Below are 19,326 nucleotides of genomic sequence, written 5' to 3' on the forward strand. Positions count from 1 at the left end.
AACATTGTCCGCCTTTTCAGTAGTGATGACGGTCGCAAGTAATCAGGCACATGTGAAGGCATTGAGTAAGAATCATCACAACGATTGGCCAAAAGATGATGGAAAGTACGAGAAATGTTCAGGTACTAAGCTGTCAACGAATGAAAAGGGTGTAAATTTCGGGATAACTCCTAAAGTAAGAATTAGGACGTGGAAGTTGTTACTTCCTCTAACTAGATAACCATAGGCGTAAAAGGTGTCAAGTAGCTAGGTAAATGAATTTCTTTTCTCCCAATGCTTGGGAGTCGAAAGTTTCTCGTGTTGGACTGAACCTTGGGATCAAAATAGATATTCTATCAATCAAGCTCACCAATGACGCAGATCTGAGCGTACAAGTGGATTCTCAAGTGCGGGAAAATTGACTTTGGAAGTTGGGGGAAAAGTGGAAAGAACAACCAATGAAGAGTAGTGGGCGAGCAAAAAGTCGAATGAGACATGGTTCGGAATCCGGAAGAAAGATTTCAGTCTTTCTTTTTCCCTGGGGTTCTTTTTTACACTATCCCGGCTAACATCATCATCATCATCATCATCGTATCAACCCATCGCATCGTATTCCGGACCTGTAGTGCTTTCTTTTCTTGTCTTGAATATCGAATGAATGATAATCAAAGCCACATTGTTATCTAGTTGGCGTAGTTAGTCATCCGTTGATATCTTATTGGGGCGTATGTACGAAGTTTCCACACATCTCACCATACTGAGAATCAAAAGTATTCCGATTTTCATCTCGATTTCCTGACCATTTCACCCTCCTCCTTCTCATTATCATTCAGGATCCAAGTACAGCCACTTGTAGATGCATACCAAGCCAGTAGGCACATGCAGCATGTGCAGTAGCTACTTCTTCATTTGTGGAGGATCGAAGCTCGTAAAGATTAGATCCAAACTTAAAACTTGAAACTTATTCTCAAGTGGTGAGTGGTGAGTGATGAGTGGTGAGTGGTGAGTGGTGGAGGGAAAGGTCTGAAGATTGATACGTTGCAACGTTGATAGCACAACATAGTAGTATGTAGTATCACACAGCAAAAGCTTCGATTGGATCATTTTTGAAAGGTGGCGGCGGGACTTTGCCAGCGACTCTGAATCTGAATGAGGCGCAAATACGAAAAACTATAGTAGGCAAAGAAAGGCAAGGCAAGGCGAATAGTCGTTCTTTCTCCATTCACACATGCATACTAGATACTTAGTAGTGCTTGCCCAGTACCTACCTAGTATTATCTACCTAGTAGTATTATCTACACTACTCCACGCCTCCGATACTACCTAGGTAGGTAACTTTTTCTTCGTACCGACCTTCGTACCTGCCGACTTAGTACCAGACTTCACCTTTGACATAATCTTGACCCGAGTGACTAAATGTCAAAGTGAAGGATGTAAACAGAAGATGGAAAAAGAAAACAAGACTAATGCATGTATGCAGCTCGTACCTGCCTGCTCGCATAGATGTTCACCAACTACTTAATGAACTCAACATCCCATCTTCATCTATTCTTTTTCTTCTTCCCTCAAATCACACATCAACAATAACCACACTCGTTCAGGTTTTGTTACATCAATCTCATCTTTCAACCTCCCCCTCCATCAACATAATATCTTAATACCATCCCACTTTCGTTATTGTCACCATACAATCACAGTCGTTGAAGAGAAAATAAGAAAATATGAAGACATTCCAATCGTTTCTCACAGCCTTCGGGCTTCTTGCCGTAGTCAACGGTCAAAAGTACTCCAATGGTACCAATATTGCGTATACGGTTAGTCTTCTCTGATGCTTCATTGATATCGGTCGATGTTTCTGCCCCACCAGATTGCATGTGCTGACACCCCTTCTCTTCCAGACCATCACTACTGATATCTATACAACTGTCTGCCCACATCCCACCACTTTCTCCATGGGAACAAATACTTATACCGTCACTGCTTCTACTACCTTGACCATCACTGACTGGTATGTTCTCCTGATCCATCAAGTGGAGAAAGCCTCGATCAAAACACTGACGTAACAATCCAGCCCTTGCACATACTCTACCACCATTGATAAGACTGTTCCAACTGTTCCAGCATCCTCCTCAACCAAGCCAAGTAACTCTGTTCCATCTGTTCCAGCTTCATCGAGTGTTGCCAGCAGCGCTTCCTCGGTCACCATCAGTCATCCAACTGTTCCTCTGAGCACTGGACCAACCACAAAGCCCGTCAAGCCAACAGAGACCGAGCACACAACATGGACCACATACACCACCGACATTCTTACAACCGTTTGCCCCACTCCAACTACATTAACTTTTGGAACCCAGACATACACTGTCACTAAGTCAACCACTTTGGTCATTACCGACTGTCCTTGCACTGTGAGCAAGCCACATCCATCAAGCACCTCGGTCCCAACCAAACCATCTTCAAGCGAGAGTAGTGTCAAGTCCAGTGCTACACCAGAGACCACCGTCATTGTTCCTCCTCATGGCAATGTGACTTCTTCTACTTCTTCCGCACCACCAAAGACCACTGTTGTTGTTCCTCCTCACGGAAACTACACGTCTTCTACTTCTTTAGCGCCGCCAAAGACTACCGTTGTTGTCCCTCCTCATAGCAACGAGACATCTTCCATCCCTTCAGCGCCTCCAAAGACTACTGTTGTTGTTCCTCCTCATGGAAACTACACATTTTCTACTTCTTCAACCCCTCCAAAGACTACACCAGTCGTCTGGACCACTACAGTTGTCAGCAGCTACACTACTTATTGCCCATCTCCCACCACTGTTGCCATTGGAAACTTGACTTACACCGTCTCATCAGCCACAACCTTGACTGTTACAAAGTGGTATGTTCTTTTCTCTCTCATTTGATGTATTTGAACCTTACTAACTCTATCTCAACAGCCCTTGCACAGTTAGTTACACCTCAAGTGTTCCAACTGCCAAGCCAACCACTAGTACCACTGTATCCTACTTGACTACATACGTCCCCAGACCCACCACAATCACTATCAGCTCCGTCCCTCACACGATTACTGCCCCAGGAACCGTCACTTTCCCAGTTGTTTCTATTCCTTCTGTCAAGCCAACTCCAAGTACTATTACCGTGTCTTACTTGACTACATACTGCCCTGCACCAACCACAATCACTATTAGTTCTGTTCCTCACACGATTACTGCCCCAGGAACCGTCACAATTCCAGTTGTCACAGTTTCAGTTGGAACTCCTGTGTATCTTACACCTGTTTCCTCTGTCAAGCCAACTCCGAGTAGTATCACTGTTTCTTACTTGACTACGTACTGCCCTGAACCAACTACAATCATTGTCAGCTCAGTTCCTCACACAATCACTGCTCCGGGAACTGTCACTATCCCGATTGTCACTGTTTCCGTTGGCACTCCAGTTCACGAGACCCCAGTTGCCAGTGTCCCAGCTCATGAGACACCAGTTACTAGCTCTCCAGTTGCTACTATCCCAGTCCATGAGACCCCAGTCACTAGTGTTCCCGTTGTTACTGTCCCAGTTCACGAGACACCAGTCACTAGTGTTCCCGTTGCTACTGCCCCAGTTCACGAGACTCCTGTCGCTAGTGTTCCAGTTCAAGAGACACCAGTTGCTAGCGTTCCAGTTGCTAGCGTTCCAGTTACTACTGTTCCAGCTGCAACACCTTCTCAAGCTACTACCTTGGCATCCACACCTGCTACTGTTGGCACTGCTATCACAACCGGTCCAGCTCAATTTACTGGTGCTGCCATGAAGGTTGACGCTAGTTTCGGTGCTCTTGCCGTTGCTGGTATCGCAGCCTTCTTGTTGTAAGCTTCATGATCATGACTATTTCTTATGTCTCGGAAAATTTTAACGATAACGAGATCACTGGTATCTAGATAGGGTATCTAGAAGGAGGGCGGAGGAGTAAAGGACACAATCATTTTCACGGGTATGGCTAGCACGCTTCCCATTTCCCTTTTCTTTTTCTAGCTATCGGCGGATCGGATCTTTTTGGAACTCAAAACCAAGTTGCTCATATTGCTCATGTCACGTCCTCGATAATACAAAATTCAATTCTCAGGTACATATACTATAGACGTTCGGATACAATGGATCTTTACTTTATACCAAAAAATAATACAAATGAAATTTCGAACTTCACACATAATATATGCTTCTTGACATTGTGATTGGACCCATTTTATTCATAATAAGACATGGTGATTAACATGTTGACGATTAGTTTGCTGTCGCTGTACGGTAGGTATCCAGTGAGAAACTCATATCAAGGAGTTCGCATGTGGCACGCTTATACCTAATAAGAGGCTTGGGGGTAAGATTGAGATTCTTTAGGATAAAGATGGGCGAAGTAAGATAGTCTATGGACTTTGTGTTCGACTGTCAAGGCGATGAACGGAGCCCAATTGAGTATACATTCAGAATGATAACAGATGAGCAAGGTATAAGCGAGGTGTAAATGATGAGGAGATACGATAGCAGTGTAGTGTAGTATAGTTAGGCAGTTTCAGTAGTAAGTATTATCATTAATGAATTTGCGTGTTTTGGTGAAGGGAAAATTTTGTTTTGGTTGGAAGGGGATGAATGGGGGAGATATGGATAGATGGATATATGGATAGATGGATGGATGGATGGATGGATGGGTAGGTGGATGGGTGGATAGGTGGATAGATTCACTGTGGTGTAGGTAGGGATTCTCTCATTTGATATAAGTAAAGAATTTATTGATCTGATGTATACCAGGTGGTATTTTTTTGTTGAAAACTCTTGCGGGCAATAATTCATGAATGGCAAGGTATATAAACTCAGATTACGGGGTACTTGGTGTTGATATTGATATAATTACTAGCGATTACCTAGGTATATAGGTAGATAGGTATGGCGCTAGAGACGACCCTTCGCATCCAATGCGTTCGTTAAATAACATGATATTCTTTCTTTCTTTCCTTCTTTCTTTCTTTCGTCCAAACGCTAAACGCAAAGTTATTCATTCATATAGATATCAAATATCACGCGCACAAGGTTACTCCTAAGCGCCGCTTCTATAAACCTGACTACCTTGTCCTCTAATGGCAATGGTATCTCTTCTCTGCAGCACGACCAATGCCCTCTCTAGACTCATCTCGCTAAAGCCTCTGCCCTCGCACATTTCGCGCTTGAGCGTTGCGAGAGAAGTGCTCCAGCCGACGGGCAACCGCTTCTTTAATTCTTCTTCCAATCGCGCGACTTCGTCTTGGAGCTCGCGACTTCCTTGTTGCGCGACTCCTTGTTGGACGGCGTCCATGGTGGATGCGAGGAAGAGACGGATGGCTTCGTCGACATGGTGTTCGTGCGCGATGGGAGAGAGGGATATTTTGGCGAGGGATTCGGTGATACGGATGATGGCTTCGAGTTGACGGACGGTGATGGGGATGGATGAGCGTTCGTTGGTGGTCATTTCGGTGGCGTGGACTTGTTTGCGGATGGAGACGAAGTGGGAAGAGAGCTTCTCCGAGGCTTCTGGTGAGAGACGTGGGGCGCAACGACTGTGGGTTGTTAGTTTTGTATGTTCTAGTTATGTAGGGGACCAGTTCCTAGGAAAAATACGTACGATTTACAGTAGCTGATGTATCTCTTCATCTTTTCAACTGGAATCTCAGATTCGGCTTGTTCTTCTCTTCCTCTACCACCCATGTGAACATTCATAACGTGCCTTGCCATTTTTTCATCTTTGCCTCTTTCGTGCTCATCCTTGACAATAAAAATCATATCGAAACGCGACAAAATTGTGGTTTGGAAATCGATGTTCTCGCCCGGTGATTTGAGATCATCGTAACGTCCGAAAATAGGATTGGCTGCAGCGAGAACCGAAGTTCGTGCATTGAGAATTGTAGTGATACCCGCCTTAGCTATCGAAATAGTTTGTTGTTCCATAGCTTCGTGAATGGCTACTCGATCTTCGTCACGCATTTTATCGAACTCATCAATACATACTACACCTCCATCTGCAAGGACCATAGCTCCTCCTTCGAGGTAGAATTCTCGGGTTGAGTGATCACGTTGAACGGAGGCGGTAAGACCAGCGGCTGAGGAACCTTTTCCAGAAGTATAAATAGCGATTGGAGCGACCTTTTCGACGAATTTTAAGAGTTGAGATTTGGCAGTTCCAGGGTCACCAAGAAGAAGAACGTTAATATCACCACGAAGTTTCATACCGTCGGGAAGAATCTTTTTGGATCCACCTAACAGGAGACATGCTATCGCTTTTTTGATATCGTGATTACCGTAAATAGATGGGGCAATGCAGGAAGCAAAAACACTGTAAAGATCAGGCCTGCGTGACATTTCGAGAAATTCTTGTTCTTCCTCTTCCGAGAATACTGCATTTCCTTTTGCAGTGTGATCTACATCGCTGTGAATACCGACTGCCCTCAAGTATGGAGTTCGAATGGCAACGGCCGAGGTTGTAGAAGAGCCTTTCGTGTTCTTGTTTTGATAAATGGAAAAAATCCCGGTGATCATACATCTCGTACCAGGTACCACTCTATTTGTCAAATATCTATCGGTTGAAATGAGAACGTGTCGTGGCAGTTCTCCCACAGGGACCTGATCTGGAGCTTCCTGAAGCTTAATAATTTGTTGATCAACGAATTGGGAAGATTCATGAACAACCACATACGGATCCATGGGACAAGGTGGATCTCCAGGCATCTTTTGTCTATCGCATATTCTGGGTAATGAAACACCAGAAAACCCGCCATTCACCGGTAATATTTTTGTCGAGCGACAATTCCGACATTGTATATTTAGTGCTGTTGCTTTTGAGGACAGTACCGATGCCCCAATAACGATACCTGGTACTCGTACAAGTCGGGATATGGCGAGGGCATCCAAGTCTCGAATCGAAATCTCCGAAGCTGTAGAGTGAAGGAGGAGTTGATGTTCGGGAAGGACAATATCTCTATCCGACGGGTATACGATTCGATGTGTACATTTCTTCAATGCGCTTTCGAACTGTGTATGAATTAGACATAGCTTGCAAATACATTGGAGGGGTTTATTACAAGGGGTATAATCTCTGCAGGTTCTGTCGCAAGTCGGTGTGCAAGCTCTTCATTAAAGGATATCAAATGCCCAACATCGACGTCGCAAAAATATTGTTTTAACAGAACATTTTCTCGAATTTGATCTCTATGTGAAACTATTAGCAGGATATCGCATACAATGAATCACTTCCTACCTGTAGATGAAGGCATTATCAATGCGGAACTGAAGAATAAATTGTTCTAGTTGAGATTGCACTTGACCTCTTGTATCTTCATTGTCGCCATACTCAGGCGGTAAAACACTCAGAGAAAACACAGATTGACGATCCATCTTATTGTCGGTATATTTTTGTGGTGTTGAATATGAAATTGCGGGGCTATTGGCAGTGTTGATATTTGATCTGTTGTCCTGCTGTTGCTAAGTGGGCAGATCCTGAGGTTTTTGATAAGACGCGTTTCTCCTTTTTTGAACGCGACCGATTCGTGTAAAGTGGTTGCATGGAATTGCTCACCAGCCACAGCTTAAACCTCACCAGCTCTAGCCTCGAGACTCAGCCTCATCATCCCGACAGACCAATCAAATGATAACAATGAATATCGTTGTATCAACGGAAGGCTGAAAGAACGGAAGCATCAATGAACCTTCGTACAAATGGTGAATTAATGAATATGCAACCTGTACGCTTCTACGATATGACAATTTTGATACAGTCTTTCTCTCAGCTTCCTCTTTACCAGCAATGATACCCCCATAACGATTGGTTTGTCAACAAATTCGTGTTGACTACTAAATAGCTTACGAATGCGCCTCCGTGGCCTGTATTAAATAGTTTGAAGGAAGGCTTTCTCTTGGCTACTTTTCAATTCGCTTCTCTGCTGTTGTCGGTTATAGATTGGGATTGCGCGGCTGTGGGGGAGGTTGAGGCTCGTTGTATGGTGATCAATACATAATTAGAATCATGGATCATTCCCCGGCATCGCGGTTTTCTGTGGAGAATCTTTCCCCTACTTCTCCTGGAGGTCGGAATGAATATCCTTTCCCAAGGTTTGTTGCGCAACCCGGAATCAAGTGAGATCAAAATGCTGATGACAGGCAGACCAGGTTCCTCCAATAGCAGACTTTATCCGAGGCGCGGGTCAACAGCTAGCTCGATACATTCGATAGGGGGGACATTGGATTCGGTCTCACAATGGCACGGGTTCCATGAATCTGGGCAGAACGGTATGTTTTGAGAACGGACGGAGAAACTAAAAAACTAACAAGTGCAAGCTATATCTACTTTACTCCAACCACCGATCGTTCGAACTGGTCTCATTCCCCACACTTCTGCCCCCGCATCGAGTGCACATAAACCTCCGACGGCTCGAGATATACCGCCAGTAACTCTCACAAACATACCCCATGTCGACCCTTCGGAATTTAAGTCGTATTTAACCCAGGTGGGGGCAACTTATGATGCATTACAAAGAGCGAAAGAGAATGAGGAAGAGGGGGGAACTCAATTGCTACGGAAAGGCAACAAGGCGGACGATTTTGCGGATATCCTAGACTTTGATGTGCGGACACCAAAACTTTCTAGGAAATCTTCTCTGGCTTCTCTTGCATCGCTGGACACTCCCTCGGGATCAACTCGGAAAAAATCGAGTAGTGGAAGAAGAGCTCTACATGCGCCGACTCCCATTTCCACAGTTCCCAGCGTGTATTTCGAGGAGGACTTCCATTTGGAAAACCCTAGAACTTTTGATGTTGTCAGCGAACGCTCAGAGGTTATCCGGCCGACTACAGGCTCTCCGGATGAACGCCGAGCAAGCAATGGCTCCATAATGAACCCCAGAAAGGCACTAGCTACGAATGCTATTCTACAAGAGAAGTTATCATGGTATATGGACACTATTGAGGTGCATCTAATATCTTCAATATCTACAGCCTCAACTTCTTTTTTCGCGGCATTGGGATCTTTGAGGGAACTTCATTCTGAAGCAGCAGTTTCCGTAGAGAGGATCAAAACACTGAGAAAGGAATTGGAAGAGTTAGATGAAGAAATGGCTGTGGGTGGATTAAAGATTGTAAATCTGCAAAGAAGGAGAGAGAATCTGAAGCAATTGAACGATGGAGTTCAGCAACTGAAACAAATAGTAAATGCCGTTGCGAGTTGTGAATCAATGGTGGAGAATGGTGATGTGGAGCAGGCATTAGATGCCATCGACGCGCTAGAAAAACTCATCGCAGGTGAGGAGATGCTGAGCAAACCAGGCCAACATAAGATACAACTCCGAGACTTAAGAGGTGCCATTGCTTTGCAAGGAGTGAATAACGATTTGGATGTTTTGCGCTACCGGATTGGAAAAAGCTTCGAGTCTAGGTTTCTTCAAGCATTACTTGGCGATCTTAGACGACATGTTGATACGGTGTCTGCCGAGGATACACTACAGCGTTGGAGCAATGCATCTTTGAGAGCAAGGGGCAATCACAGTCGCGAAACATCGTCGCAACAGCCCACATATCTTACAGTTCCTGACCAATTTCGGACAGAATTGTTATCGAACCTAGGCGGCTTGTATAGGGCAAAAAGTACTTCAGTTGCGACTTCTGCGTTTAGAGAGGCCGTGTTGCGAGAGGTGCGAAATATCATTCGACGCTTCCTCCCTAGTTCTAACGATGACGATACCGATTCTATGATGTCGGCGTCCACGGTTGGAGGTGCTAGGCAGAAGAACCAACAAGAGAAGTCTATGATATTAGCTCGCAATTTGCGTTCATTAGACCCAGATGATGCTGAAGAGCTCCTAAAGAAAACCTATATCCAAGTTGGCGAGACTTTAAGAAGGCTGGGAACTCAAGTAAAGGTGCTTTTAGATGTCACTAGTACTCTTGGCGACCCCGACACTCCCGGGGGAGTAAAGTCACCACCAAGAAGCCCAATTATAGGGTCAATAAATGCTAGGATGAGCCCCAGCCTAAGGGGCAATTCTGGTAGAGAGTTGCAAGAAGAAATGCACCAGACTCTAGATATGTCTAATCTTCTTGGGCAAGCCGTCGATATTGCTCAAGACAAAATAGTGAAGGTTCTGAGAGTCCGGACAGAACAAAGCACTCATCTCTCGGTTGAAAGATTTTTAAGATATTTCACACTGAACTTACTTTTCGCAAATGAATGCGAAGCTGTCTCAGGTAGAAGTGGAACTTCACTAAAAAATGTGGTCAACGGCCACATCAAAGATTATGTCCAACAACTAGGCGAATCGGAGCGGCAAAGTCTTGCCACAGGCATGGAAGCAGACCCTTGGAATGCCAAAGATTTCACTGATGAGGATAAGGAACTTTTGTCTAGAATACTTTCCGCAAGCACGCAAGATGTCGAAGCCTGGAGCTCTGGTAGCAAAGTATGGCAGCCTTGTACTGATTCACCCCTCGGAACTCAAACTTTCCTCACACCCCCATCGAATGGCAACCCAAAGAATGGAACATCGACACCCAATTCTACCTCTACACCTAGTAAAGCTCAAACTCGTTCAGCAGTCGTTGATGATCAATCATACATCCTCCCCATATCTGCAATTCTTTGTCTCCACGGTCTCGCCACCCTTCTCCACCTTAATACTGGCATTCCATCCATGACCTCCGAAATCGCTACATCGATACTTTCCTACCTGACCCTATTCAATTCCCGCGTACAGCAACTGATTCTTGGTGCTGGGGCTACCACCACCGCAGGTCTTAAGAACATAACTACCAAACATCTCGCTCTCGCCGCTCAGGCCACTTCTTTTATTTCTGTTCTCATTCCATACATACGTGAATACGTTCGACGTAATGCCGGAACGGGCTCTTCAGTTTCTGTTCTCATGGGCGAGTTTGACAAGATTCGTCGCGCGTATCTTGAACATCAACAGTTGATCTACGATAAATTCCTCAACATCATGTCTGGAAGAGCAACTGCCCATATCAAAAGCATGAAAATGATTAATTGGGACGACGAGACTCGAGATGCTCCTATCAATACATATATGGAAACGATGACGAAAGAGACGCTTACATTGCATAAAGTCTTGAACAAGCATCTCCCTGATATGACCGTGAACATGATTATGGAACTGGTGTTCAAAAGTTTCAGAGAGCAATTGGGGAAGGCCTTCGGGGATGTGGTTTTAGGAAGTGAAGATGCCAAGGCACGGTATGTCAATTTCCTTTCTTGCTCTGTTATTCAAACGACTAATGACGAAATAGGATGCTTCGCGATGCACAATACTTCAAGACGCGTATAGGAAGTCTTGCTGGCGCAAATGATGCAGGTGATTATATCATTGAAGTCGTACAAGATAAGAATGTTCCAAGGAACTCAATTTCGCCTTCCCCGGCGACTGCATCACCTCCTGATACCCAGGCTACTGCTCCGACCGAAGCAACGCAACCGGTTGCAGAAAATGGGAATGAAAACGGGAACAATAGCGGAAATGGGAATAGCTGAAAGTCAAATCCCTTGGTTTTGTTCGAACGAGAAAGCTCTTGCTACACAATTGCCTTGTAATTCATCCTTTTCTTATTTAACGATGGAAGGGGTAAAATGAAGCAATGAGCAAGTTAAGAGAGGAGTAACGGAATTGTAGATACCTCGGTCTCCTTGATATGATCGAGGATGTGTTGTATATTAGCGATTGTTATGGATTAGCCAGCCGATCGTATGAGTGTACAGTGGCTTTAAATAAACGATGACCTATTTTCACTAGTGGTTAAGATGGTTTCTGTTAAGTTCCGAATTCAACTTCATTACCGTGTCAGCACTGTTTCACGATTGACTACTATATCTCACTACGGGGAACAAGAAGAGAAGAAACCCTTTAAGCATTCACGCCATCTGGCTTGCAATGTATGGTAGATTTTAGAGTTTTAATTCTCGCTATCTAACCTTTTTTCTCTCAATTTAATATCATTCACTCCCCTTCCATACCACCGACTCGTATCCTCCCCAAAACACACCAAAGAATAATTGGTTGTTACTGCGCGCTCGTCGCATTTGAAGTTCATTGACCATCTTCTATGTCTGATATATCCGATCAAAGCACGATGCATAGTGATAATACAAGCAAAACATAAACATCCCACTCGTGAAATCGTTAATTTGGTCTCGTAAAAACACCAACCAAAAAATAGACCACTTGTTTCCGTTTTTCCCGATATATTATGGCATGTAACATCGTGAAAATCCTATGCCATCCAGTATCGCCATGCTTTTCCAGAATTACTAATAAAGAAAAAGTCAAGAACCAAAATATTGCAACTCTAAGCTTGTGGAGGATGTGGATTACCACCTCGACCTCTCGAAGCACCGCGGCCTCTGCCACCTCGGCCTCTACCTCTACCTCGTGAATCTAACGTAGATGGAGGAGGAACATTGTTGTATGCTACGTTGCCGGCTGCAGGGTTACCACCTCTAGCTGCTGCAAACGCATTTCCGCGACCTCGTGTGCCATTGGCATTTCCGGCCGTATTCACGGGTGTCGTGTCTCGAATGACCATGCTGCTATGAATAGCTGGCGTCGCATTGTCACCAGAATTTCCGTTTGTGTTTCCATTAGCGAATCCACCACGTCCACGTCCACCACGGGGTGTGGAATTTCCACGTTGGCCTGAAACAGCACCACGAAAAGAGCCTCGAAGTGGAGGGGGTGGTCCAGATTCTCTATATTGTTGACCTCGTCCATAACCATAGCCACCATTGGCTGTCAAAGGCATGCTAGTTGGAGCGGGTCGTTTCTCGGCAGCAGCTCTAGAACCTGCAATCAATTGCTTATTGGTAAGATTTAGTACACTAGCAATTGGTACGGTGGAGCCACGGAATGGGGAACATCGCTCTCCAAGAGTTGTACCACTCATGAAAGTGACATCGAATAAAACATCAAGTAGAGTGGTGCGTGGAGTGCGGGAGATTCCTACAACGGTACCACGTGTTGCAATTGGAACACGACCCGAATCTGCGACATAAACAACACGATCACCCAAAGCAAATTTCTGATTGCCGCAACGATGTTCAGCATCAGACGGCTTTAAGAGGGCACCTCGTGGAACAGCCTTCAAGGTTGTTCGTTGAGGTTGAGGGCCGTTTACCAAAGCATGTTGGGCCGCTTGTTCGATCGCCATTACGGTATCAGAGTCAAGCTGCTCAGCATCTAGAGGCACCTTTTCAAAGTTCTTAGATTCGATGGTTTTGAGCCATGCCACAATCTCCTTGATACTAGCACCAGGGAAGTCGGATTCCTCATAATCATTTCCTTGAGGCTTTCTTTGTATACCGGCAAAGAAATGAGGAAATTTAGTCATGTACGTGCTGATAAGTTCGATAGCTTTATTGCTAAACTCCCAGCCATTATCAGCTCGTCGAGAATAACCCAGAACTTTGAGTTTCTTGCCCTCAAATTTAAGGTTCAACCCCAAATTGACGCGGAGTTGACCCACGGCAGAGACTTGGAACGATGAGGTAATCTTGCTGAGTACCAAAGGGTGCAACCCTAGCATTTTAGCCACCGCAAAGGATGGTGTATACTGAGTAGTGTTCTTGGAATCGTGAACAATGTTTCTACCAAATTCCACTTCTTTCCCCTTGATCGTTGACAATGATATTTGAAGTTTGTGGTCTGTATGACCTTCAACCAGCCCTGGTCGGCCATAGTTGAAATCTCCAAGGAAAAATATTCTGTCATCAACAGGAAACTCCTCTTCTACAGGCAAAGCCGCTTTCTCTAAGAATCGCTGATCTTCGCTGATCACTTCATCCACTACAACTTGCGAAGCATAGTCTGTGTCCTGGCCAGGTATAACAGCATATTCTTTGATGGTCGCACCGTCATCCATCTTTTTCAAGCCTTTCAACATCTCCACATGAGTTAGAGACTCTACTGGTCCAATAATTATACCAAAACGCTTGCTGTAGGTGCTTTCAATTCTCTCCGCTTTCTTGCGGAAGTCATCGATCTCGCGAGGTCCGTGGGGTCTAGTAATAGGTTGACCACTAGCATCTTCGGAAGGTAGATAATCAAACAATTCGTCAGAAACTTTGACAACTTTACCTTCTTGTAAGAAAGGATAGCCAACAAATACTCTTTTACCGAGTTTCTGTTGCGCTGTCTTGACATTGGTCCGAGTCTCACTATCTTCAATCGTGACAACCATACTTTCATTGCGGCTGTCTGACTGGAAAACGTTGACCCCATGGAAGCCCAACGTTGCATTGTATGGAAGGTAGCCTAAACTTGGGAATCCAGCTAGAGATGCTGACCCAAGCTTGGCTCCATCCATAAGACCATGGTAGAAATCCAAACCCTCAATTGTTGGCAAGTCGAAAATATTCTCAACGCAGTGGCAATGGGGAATATCCGGAAATATGCCCACCAATGAAGATGGATAAGTAAAATCGACATCTGGATCATAAGTGAACTTCAAGGAGACTCCGAACTCATTCCTAAACTTCTCGGCATCACTCAATGAATTGTTCTTCGTAGCCATAGCATCCAACAATCTCTTTTCGTCGATGAATGGAATTTTGACCACGGCTTCCCACTCCATCTTCTTTCCGTTCATATCTAGCTCAAAGTCTCGAGGGTAGAAGTCGATAATAGGAGAATCGGGATTTGTCATGAGATCATGATACACTGTTGGTACAATCTTCTTACTACGATCCGGTAATACACCCATAAGTTGCTCAAATGGATGGAATGGTTGACCGAGCTTGAAATTGATATCAGCTTTGAGTCCTTTTATGACATCTGATGAGATTGTTAGCTTAGCAATAGAAAATTCGAGGAAGAATACTTACCAGAAATCATCGGCGAGTAGTGATATTGATAATACCACGGCCACGATACGACACCACGATAGTAGTAGTAAAGAACCCATTGTAAACCCTGTACGTAATTTTCGCATAGTTTCGTCAACTCAGTTTCGTTCTTTCGGTCCCAATCAAATTTGCCCTCATAGTATTTGTCCTTCCACTCTTGGAACTTCTCTTCATATTTGCGATCCATCTCGGCTTGTGCCTGTTCTTTAGAAACGTCAAGAACTTCTGCTTTGTCATATTGTTTGACAATTCGCATGATGGCAAGTTGAGATTCTTCCTCTTCATCATCATCATCTTCTTCTTCATCGGCACCGAGCTTAGCAGGGAACGAGAGTTGCATGTGACGTTCGCCAGCATCATTCTGTACCGTCTTCCATTCCAGGTGTAGACTCTCTGCTAAGTCCTGTGCAAATTTTCTATCTGCTGCGGGAAGCTTGTCGGATAAATCCAGTGCTTCTGAACCTCTCTTTTGAACATAGGATTTGACTTCTTTCCATATTTGCTGCTGTGCCGTGGTCATAACAAGCTTGCCCTTGTTTTTACCTTTTACCATGACGTCCTCCTTTGACATCTGTTTAGCCTTGAACCATGATGAATCCGAACTCTCAGATTCGAAAAATCTGTACTCCACGTGAGATAGCTCCTCAAGCAAGATTGCCAGTCGGCCCATATTAATGGCTCCCCCCTCATTAATATATCCACCACCCTTAGGCAAAACAGTCTTGTATACCTTGAACATCAACGCCAATGCTCCCTCGTTAATGTGTAAATTCGGAAGATTCGGTAGGAAATCGTTGCCAACAAAGAACGCCATGAGGATAAAATCGTCAATGACGCGCTCAAGATCGAATGGAAACCCTAGAACACCCTCCCCCTTCAACTCCTGAAACTCCAATTCCAAGTATTCTCTAACAATGCACAGATGCATCAAATAGAAATTTTGATGCTCCAACTCCTTCGACTTGGCTTTGCTCTGCCTACCAAAAGTAACTTCTTCACGTAGGAGGCAGAAATGAGGGTCGTGACTTAGCAATCCTAACATAATCAAATCCGCATCCAAACCATAAAGACAATGGCGTCTATTAGGATCGTAATCCGGCTGTGCTTTCTTGTGGCGAATATACTCCATAACTTTGTGCTCTCCTTCTCCTGGAACCTCATGCCCTGAGAGCACAATCTCGGTTCCTTGCCAATCCACATCCTCTGAGATCTTCTTTGCGATAAAATATTTCAGTTGTTGGGTCAACTTTTGCATAAACTCCGTGCCTAAACCATTAGCTTTGTAACATTAAAGTTCCCAAACAGCTTACCTGGCGTAATTGAATTGCTGTCAAATGCCTCTTCTTTCGGCATTTCCTTTCCTTCTCGAACTGCCTTTTCTCTGGCATTCTCGACATCTAATGCTGTTCTGAATCTCCGAGCTCGCTGTTGATTCATCTTTGCGCGAGGAGCCACTCCATCCACAGCCATGAAGAACAGCTGCTTTGGCTTGATTTTCCCGTAAAGATGCTCAATATAATTGAAAATTGCAATAAACATCTGCTCCTCCGTCATACGAAAGGTTGCATCATCTGAGTCTTTGTGGGTACAGTTATGAATGATACCATTCATATCCAGATACAGACAGTCGAACTCTGGGATTCTATTCTCCGCAATCAACTGCGAGATCGAGGGATACCTCTCGCTCATCCATCTGAAGAACTTTGGGACACCCATGATGTAAAAACGATACGCAGGATGCGCGGGATGATTGAATGTTGTAAATAGTTTGCGATTTGAAGTTAATATTTGTTGAAGTGGCGCACTTTTCTTCAACGAGAAAGTGAAAACGAGAGGCGCAAAACAGCTGCAGACAAGGCTGTTGTAGGGTGAAGGTTTGGTTCTTCTTTTTCTATCGACTGCCACGGATGGCTTTGTGGGGGTGGTAAAATAATGAGAATTAATCTCTTCATGGAATCAAGGAAAGAATCAATTCAACTCCGTTCGAGGACATCAACAACAAGCTCTCCCACTACTCACATTAACGTCACGATTAACGCTAGCGGCCGACTAGGCCGATCCGAAGCTATAAACGACCCACCTAATGCGCGTTTTTGGAGCGCGTCTTCCCAGTAAATTTAGTGCGATATACGGTACCAGGAGGTATTCGCAGAGATACGATTTCTAACAATTTGATATTTTTGAGCGCTTTTGTCGATACGAAGTGAAATTTTACAACATACCTCAAAGGTTCTCGAGCAGGAAAAAATCGCCAATATGGCCCCTCAATCAGAAGATCCTGATGTGAACAGTAAGTTTTGCTTTTGCGGTGCAGCGCATTCCATTCTGTAAGCTCAATCTTGTAAAGACTTGCTAATGGATGTGAAAGTGAATCAATCAGTAGATGATAATGAAGATATGGAACAAAAGATTATCAATGAAGGTACTAATCTGATCTTGCCCCAAGAAATGTGGGATCATAACTAAATTTACGATCAGAGTACAAAACATGGAAGAAGAACAGCCCTTTCCTCTATGATATGATTTTAAGGTAAATCTATCATACGACTCTTCAAGCCAGATCTTAGCTAATAGCCTAATAGCACTGCGCTCGAATGGCCTACCTTGACAACTCAATGGTTTCCTGATGTTAAAGAGTATGTCCAATCGAGTTGTTTCGGTTGTGAACGCTACTAATAAATCCAAGACCAGCAGGAAAGAACTATACCGTCCACAGACTTCTTATTGGCACTCATACCTCGAACGGCGCACAGAACTATTTACAAATTGCCAATGTCGAGTTGCCAAAAAATGTCACCCCAAACCATGTGGATTACGATGAGGATCGAGAGGAGATTGGAGGTTATGGAAAACCATCATCTGGGGAACAGGCAGCCATCAAAATGACCATCGAGCAGAAGATTGATCATCCGGGAGAGGTTAACAAAGCTAGATACCAGCCACAAAACCCAAATATTATAGCTACTATGTGTGTCGATGGCAGAGTTTTGATCTTCGATCGTACCAAGCACAGCAGCCTTCCTAAAGGTGTTGTCAGCCCACAAATTGAGCTTATAGGACACAAGAAGGAAGGATTTGGTCTAGGCTGGAATCCACACGTTGCTGGCGAACTTGCGACTGGTAGCGAAGACAAAACAGTCCGATTATGGTAGGTCAAGCAGGCTTCGAGATCTAAATCTCTACTGATTTGGTAATAGGGATCTCAATACTTTACAGGCGAACGACAACAAATTGAAGTCGAGTAAAATTTACACTCACCACACTTCCATCGTTAACGATGTCCAATATCACCCCTCCCACAAATCTCTGATTGGAACAGTCTCAGATGATTTGACTCTACAAATCCTCGATATCAGACAACCAGATACAGATAAATCAGTTAGCACAGGCAAAGGTCACACTGATGCCATCAACGCACTCGCTTTCAACCCTGCATCAGAATTTGTCCTAGCTACCGCATCAGCAGACAAGACCATTGGTCTTTGGGATTTGAGAAATCTCAAAGAGAGGCTTCATACACTGGAAGGCCACATGGATGCTGTTACTTCGCTTGCTTGGCACCCAACTGAAGAGGCTGTATTGGGAAGTGGCAGTTATGATCGCAGAGTTATTTTCTGGGATCTTAGCAGAGTTGGCATGGAGCAATTACCAGATGATCAGGATGATGGACCACCTGAGCTGTAAGTACTCCATTCCCGTATATTGGAGTAGTGAAAGATACTAATCCGCTTTAGATTATTTATGCACGGAGGTCATACGAATCATCTTGCTGACTTTAGCTGGAACCAAAATGAACCATGGGTAGTTTGTAGCGCAGCAGAAGATAATCTAATTCAAATTTGGAAGGTCTCGGAAGGAATTGTAGGAAAGGATATTGAGGAAATTCCTATGGATGAATTGGAGCACTAAATTTGAATGTGGAGATTGAGGCAATGGAAAATGGGATAGCCCGGATGGGAAGAAAATATTGAAATACCCGAGCGTTGTCAAATGTATGAATGAATGGTAGGGGAACGAAATGAAAGGGAGTTTACGCGTTTTTTTACGATCGGTCGCGGCGTTGACTTGACGTAGGTTAGTTGGCTAGTTAGTAGATGAGCTGATAATGATAAACATATCTCAATATAATCTAATGGCATAGCTCAAAAGGGGCAGGATGTGACTCGGTGATAGGAATGGCTTGAATACTGATGGCTTTTATCCACGTTGCTTCATCTACATACATGTCCAAACTCGAACCTGAGAGCTACTGGATAAGAATGGTATCTGCGGATCAGGATGTATAGTATTAATATGGATACTAGCGTCATTCGGAGGCTCCTGCTTTACTCTACATATTTTTCAAAGGAGTGTAATTAGAGCACTAAGGTGCGAATTGTTACTTTGGAAACCTTACCGGGGATGGGAGAGATGATGATAATGCCTCTACGAAGGAATACATTACAATGATG

At 44.3% G+C, this 19,326-nt stretch overlaps 6 protein-coding genes across 6 annotated transcripts; 4 read left to right on the forward strand and 2 right to left on the reverse strand.

Moving 5' to 3' along the window:
• Positions 1 to 25: 25 nt before the first annotated feature.
• EAE97_003483 (uncharacterized protein) lies at positions 26 to 246 on the forward strand (the record flags this gene model as incomplete). Its single annotated transcript, XM_038873995.1, has 2 exons — positions 26 to 175; positions 217 to 246. 2 exons carry the CDS (start codon positions 26 to 28, stop codon positions 244 to 246), a joined length of 180 nt encoding a protein of 59 aa, XP_038734604.1.
• A 1,286-nt stretch (positions 247 to 1,532) lies between these two features.
• EAE97_003484 (uncharacterized protein) lies at positions 1,533 to 3,828 on the forward strand (the record flags this gene model as incomplete). Its single annotated transcript, XM_038873996.1, has 4 exons — positions 1,533 to 1,793; positions 1,878 to 1,987; positions 2,051 to 2,857; positions 2,916 to 3,828. The coding sequence occupies exons 1-4, from the start codon at positions 1,701 to 1,703 to the stop codon at positions 3,826 to 3,828; spliced, it is 1,923 nt and encodes a 640-aa protein (XP_038734605.1). The 5' UTR covers positions 1,533 to 1,700.
• A 950-nt stretch (positions 3,829 to 4,778) lies between these two features.
• EAE97_003485 (uncharacterized protein) lies at positions 4,779 to 7,374 on the reverse strand (the record flags this gene model as incomplete). The annotated part of the gene is made up of 4 exons (XM_038873997.1): positions 4,779 to 5,543; positions 5,609 to 7,011; positions 7,062 to 7,188; positions 7,238 to 7,374. 4 exons carry the CDS (start codon positions 7,372 to 7,374, stop codon positions 5,048 to 5,050), a joined length of 2,163 nt encoding a protein of 720 aa, XP_038734606.1. The 3' UTR covers positions 4,779 to 5,047.
• Positions 7,375 to 8,002: 628 nt separating this feature from the next.
• EAE97_003486 (uncharacterized protein) lies at positions 8,003 to 11,512 on the forward strand (the record flags this gene model as incomplete). Its single annotated transcript, XM_038873998.1, has 4 exons — positions 8,003 to 8,088; positions 8,141 to 8,265; positions 8,314 to 11,218; positions 11,272 to 11,512. 4 exons carry the CDS (start codon positions 8,003 to 8,005, stop codon positions 11,510 to 11,512), a joined length of 3,357 nt encoding a protein of 1,118 aa, XP_038734607.1.
• Positions 11,513 to 12,324: 812 nt separating this feature from the next.
• EAE97_003487 (uncharacterized protein) lies at positions 12,325 to 16,591 on the reverse strand (the record flags this gene model as incomplete). Its single annotated transcript, XM_038873999.1, has 3 exons — positions 12,325 to 14,804; positions 14,855 to 16,141; positions 16,186 to 16,591. 3 exons carry the CDS (start codon positions 16,589 to 16,591, stop codon positions 12,325 to 12,327), a joined length of 4,173 nt encoding a protein of 1,390 aa, XP_038734608.1.
• Positions 16,592 to 17,001: 410 nt separating this feature from the next.
• On the forward strand, positions 17,002 to 19,002 carry EAE97_003488 (uncharacterized protein). Its single transcript, XM_038874000.1, has 7 exons — positions 17,002 to 17,165; positions 17,244 to 17,297; positions 17,354 to 17,405; positions 17,458 to 17,511; positions 17,562 to 18,023; positions 18,073 to 18,555; positions 18,610 to 19,002. The coding sequence occupies exons 1-7, from the start codon at positions 17,132 to 17,134 to the stop codon at positions 18,782 to 18,784; spliced, it is 1,314 nt and encodes a 437-aa protein (XP_038734609.1). The 5' UTR covers positions 17,002 to 17,131; the 3' UTR covers positions 18,785 to 19,002.
• The last annotated feature ends 324 nt before the right edge of the window (positions 19,003 to 19,326 follow it).

Source organism: Botrytis byssoidea, assembly GCF_014898295.1.
Source record: "Botrytis byssoidea strain MUCL 94 chromosome Unknown BBYS_006, whole genome shotgun sequence".
Classification (NCBI taxonomy): Eukaryota; Fungi; Ascomycota; class Leotiomycetes; order Helotiales; family Sclerotiniaceae; genus Botrytis; species Botrytis byssoidea.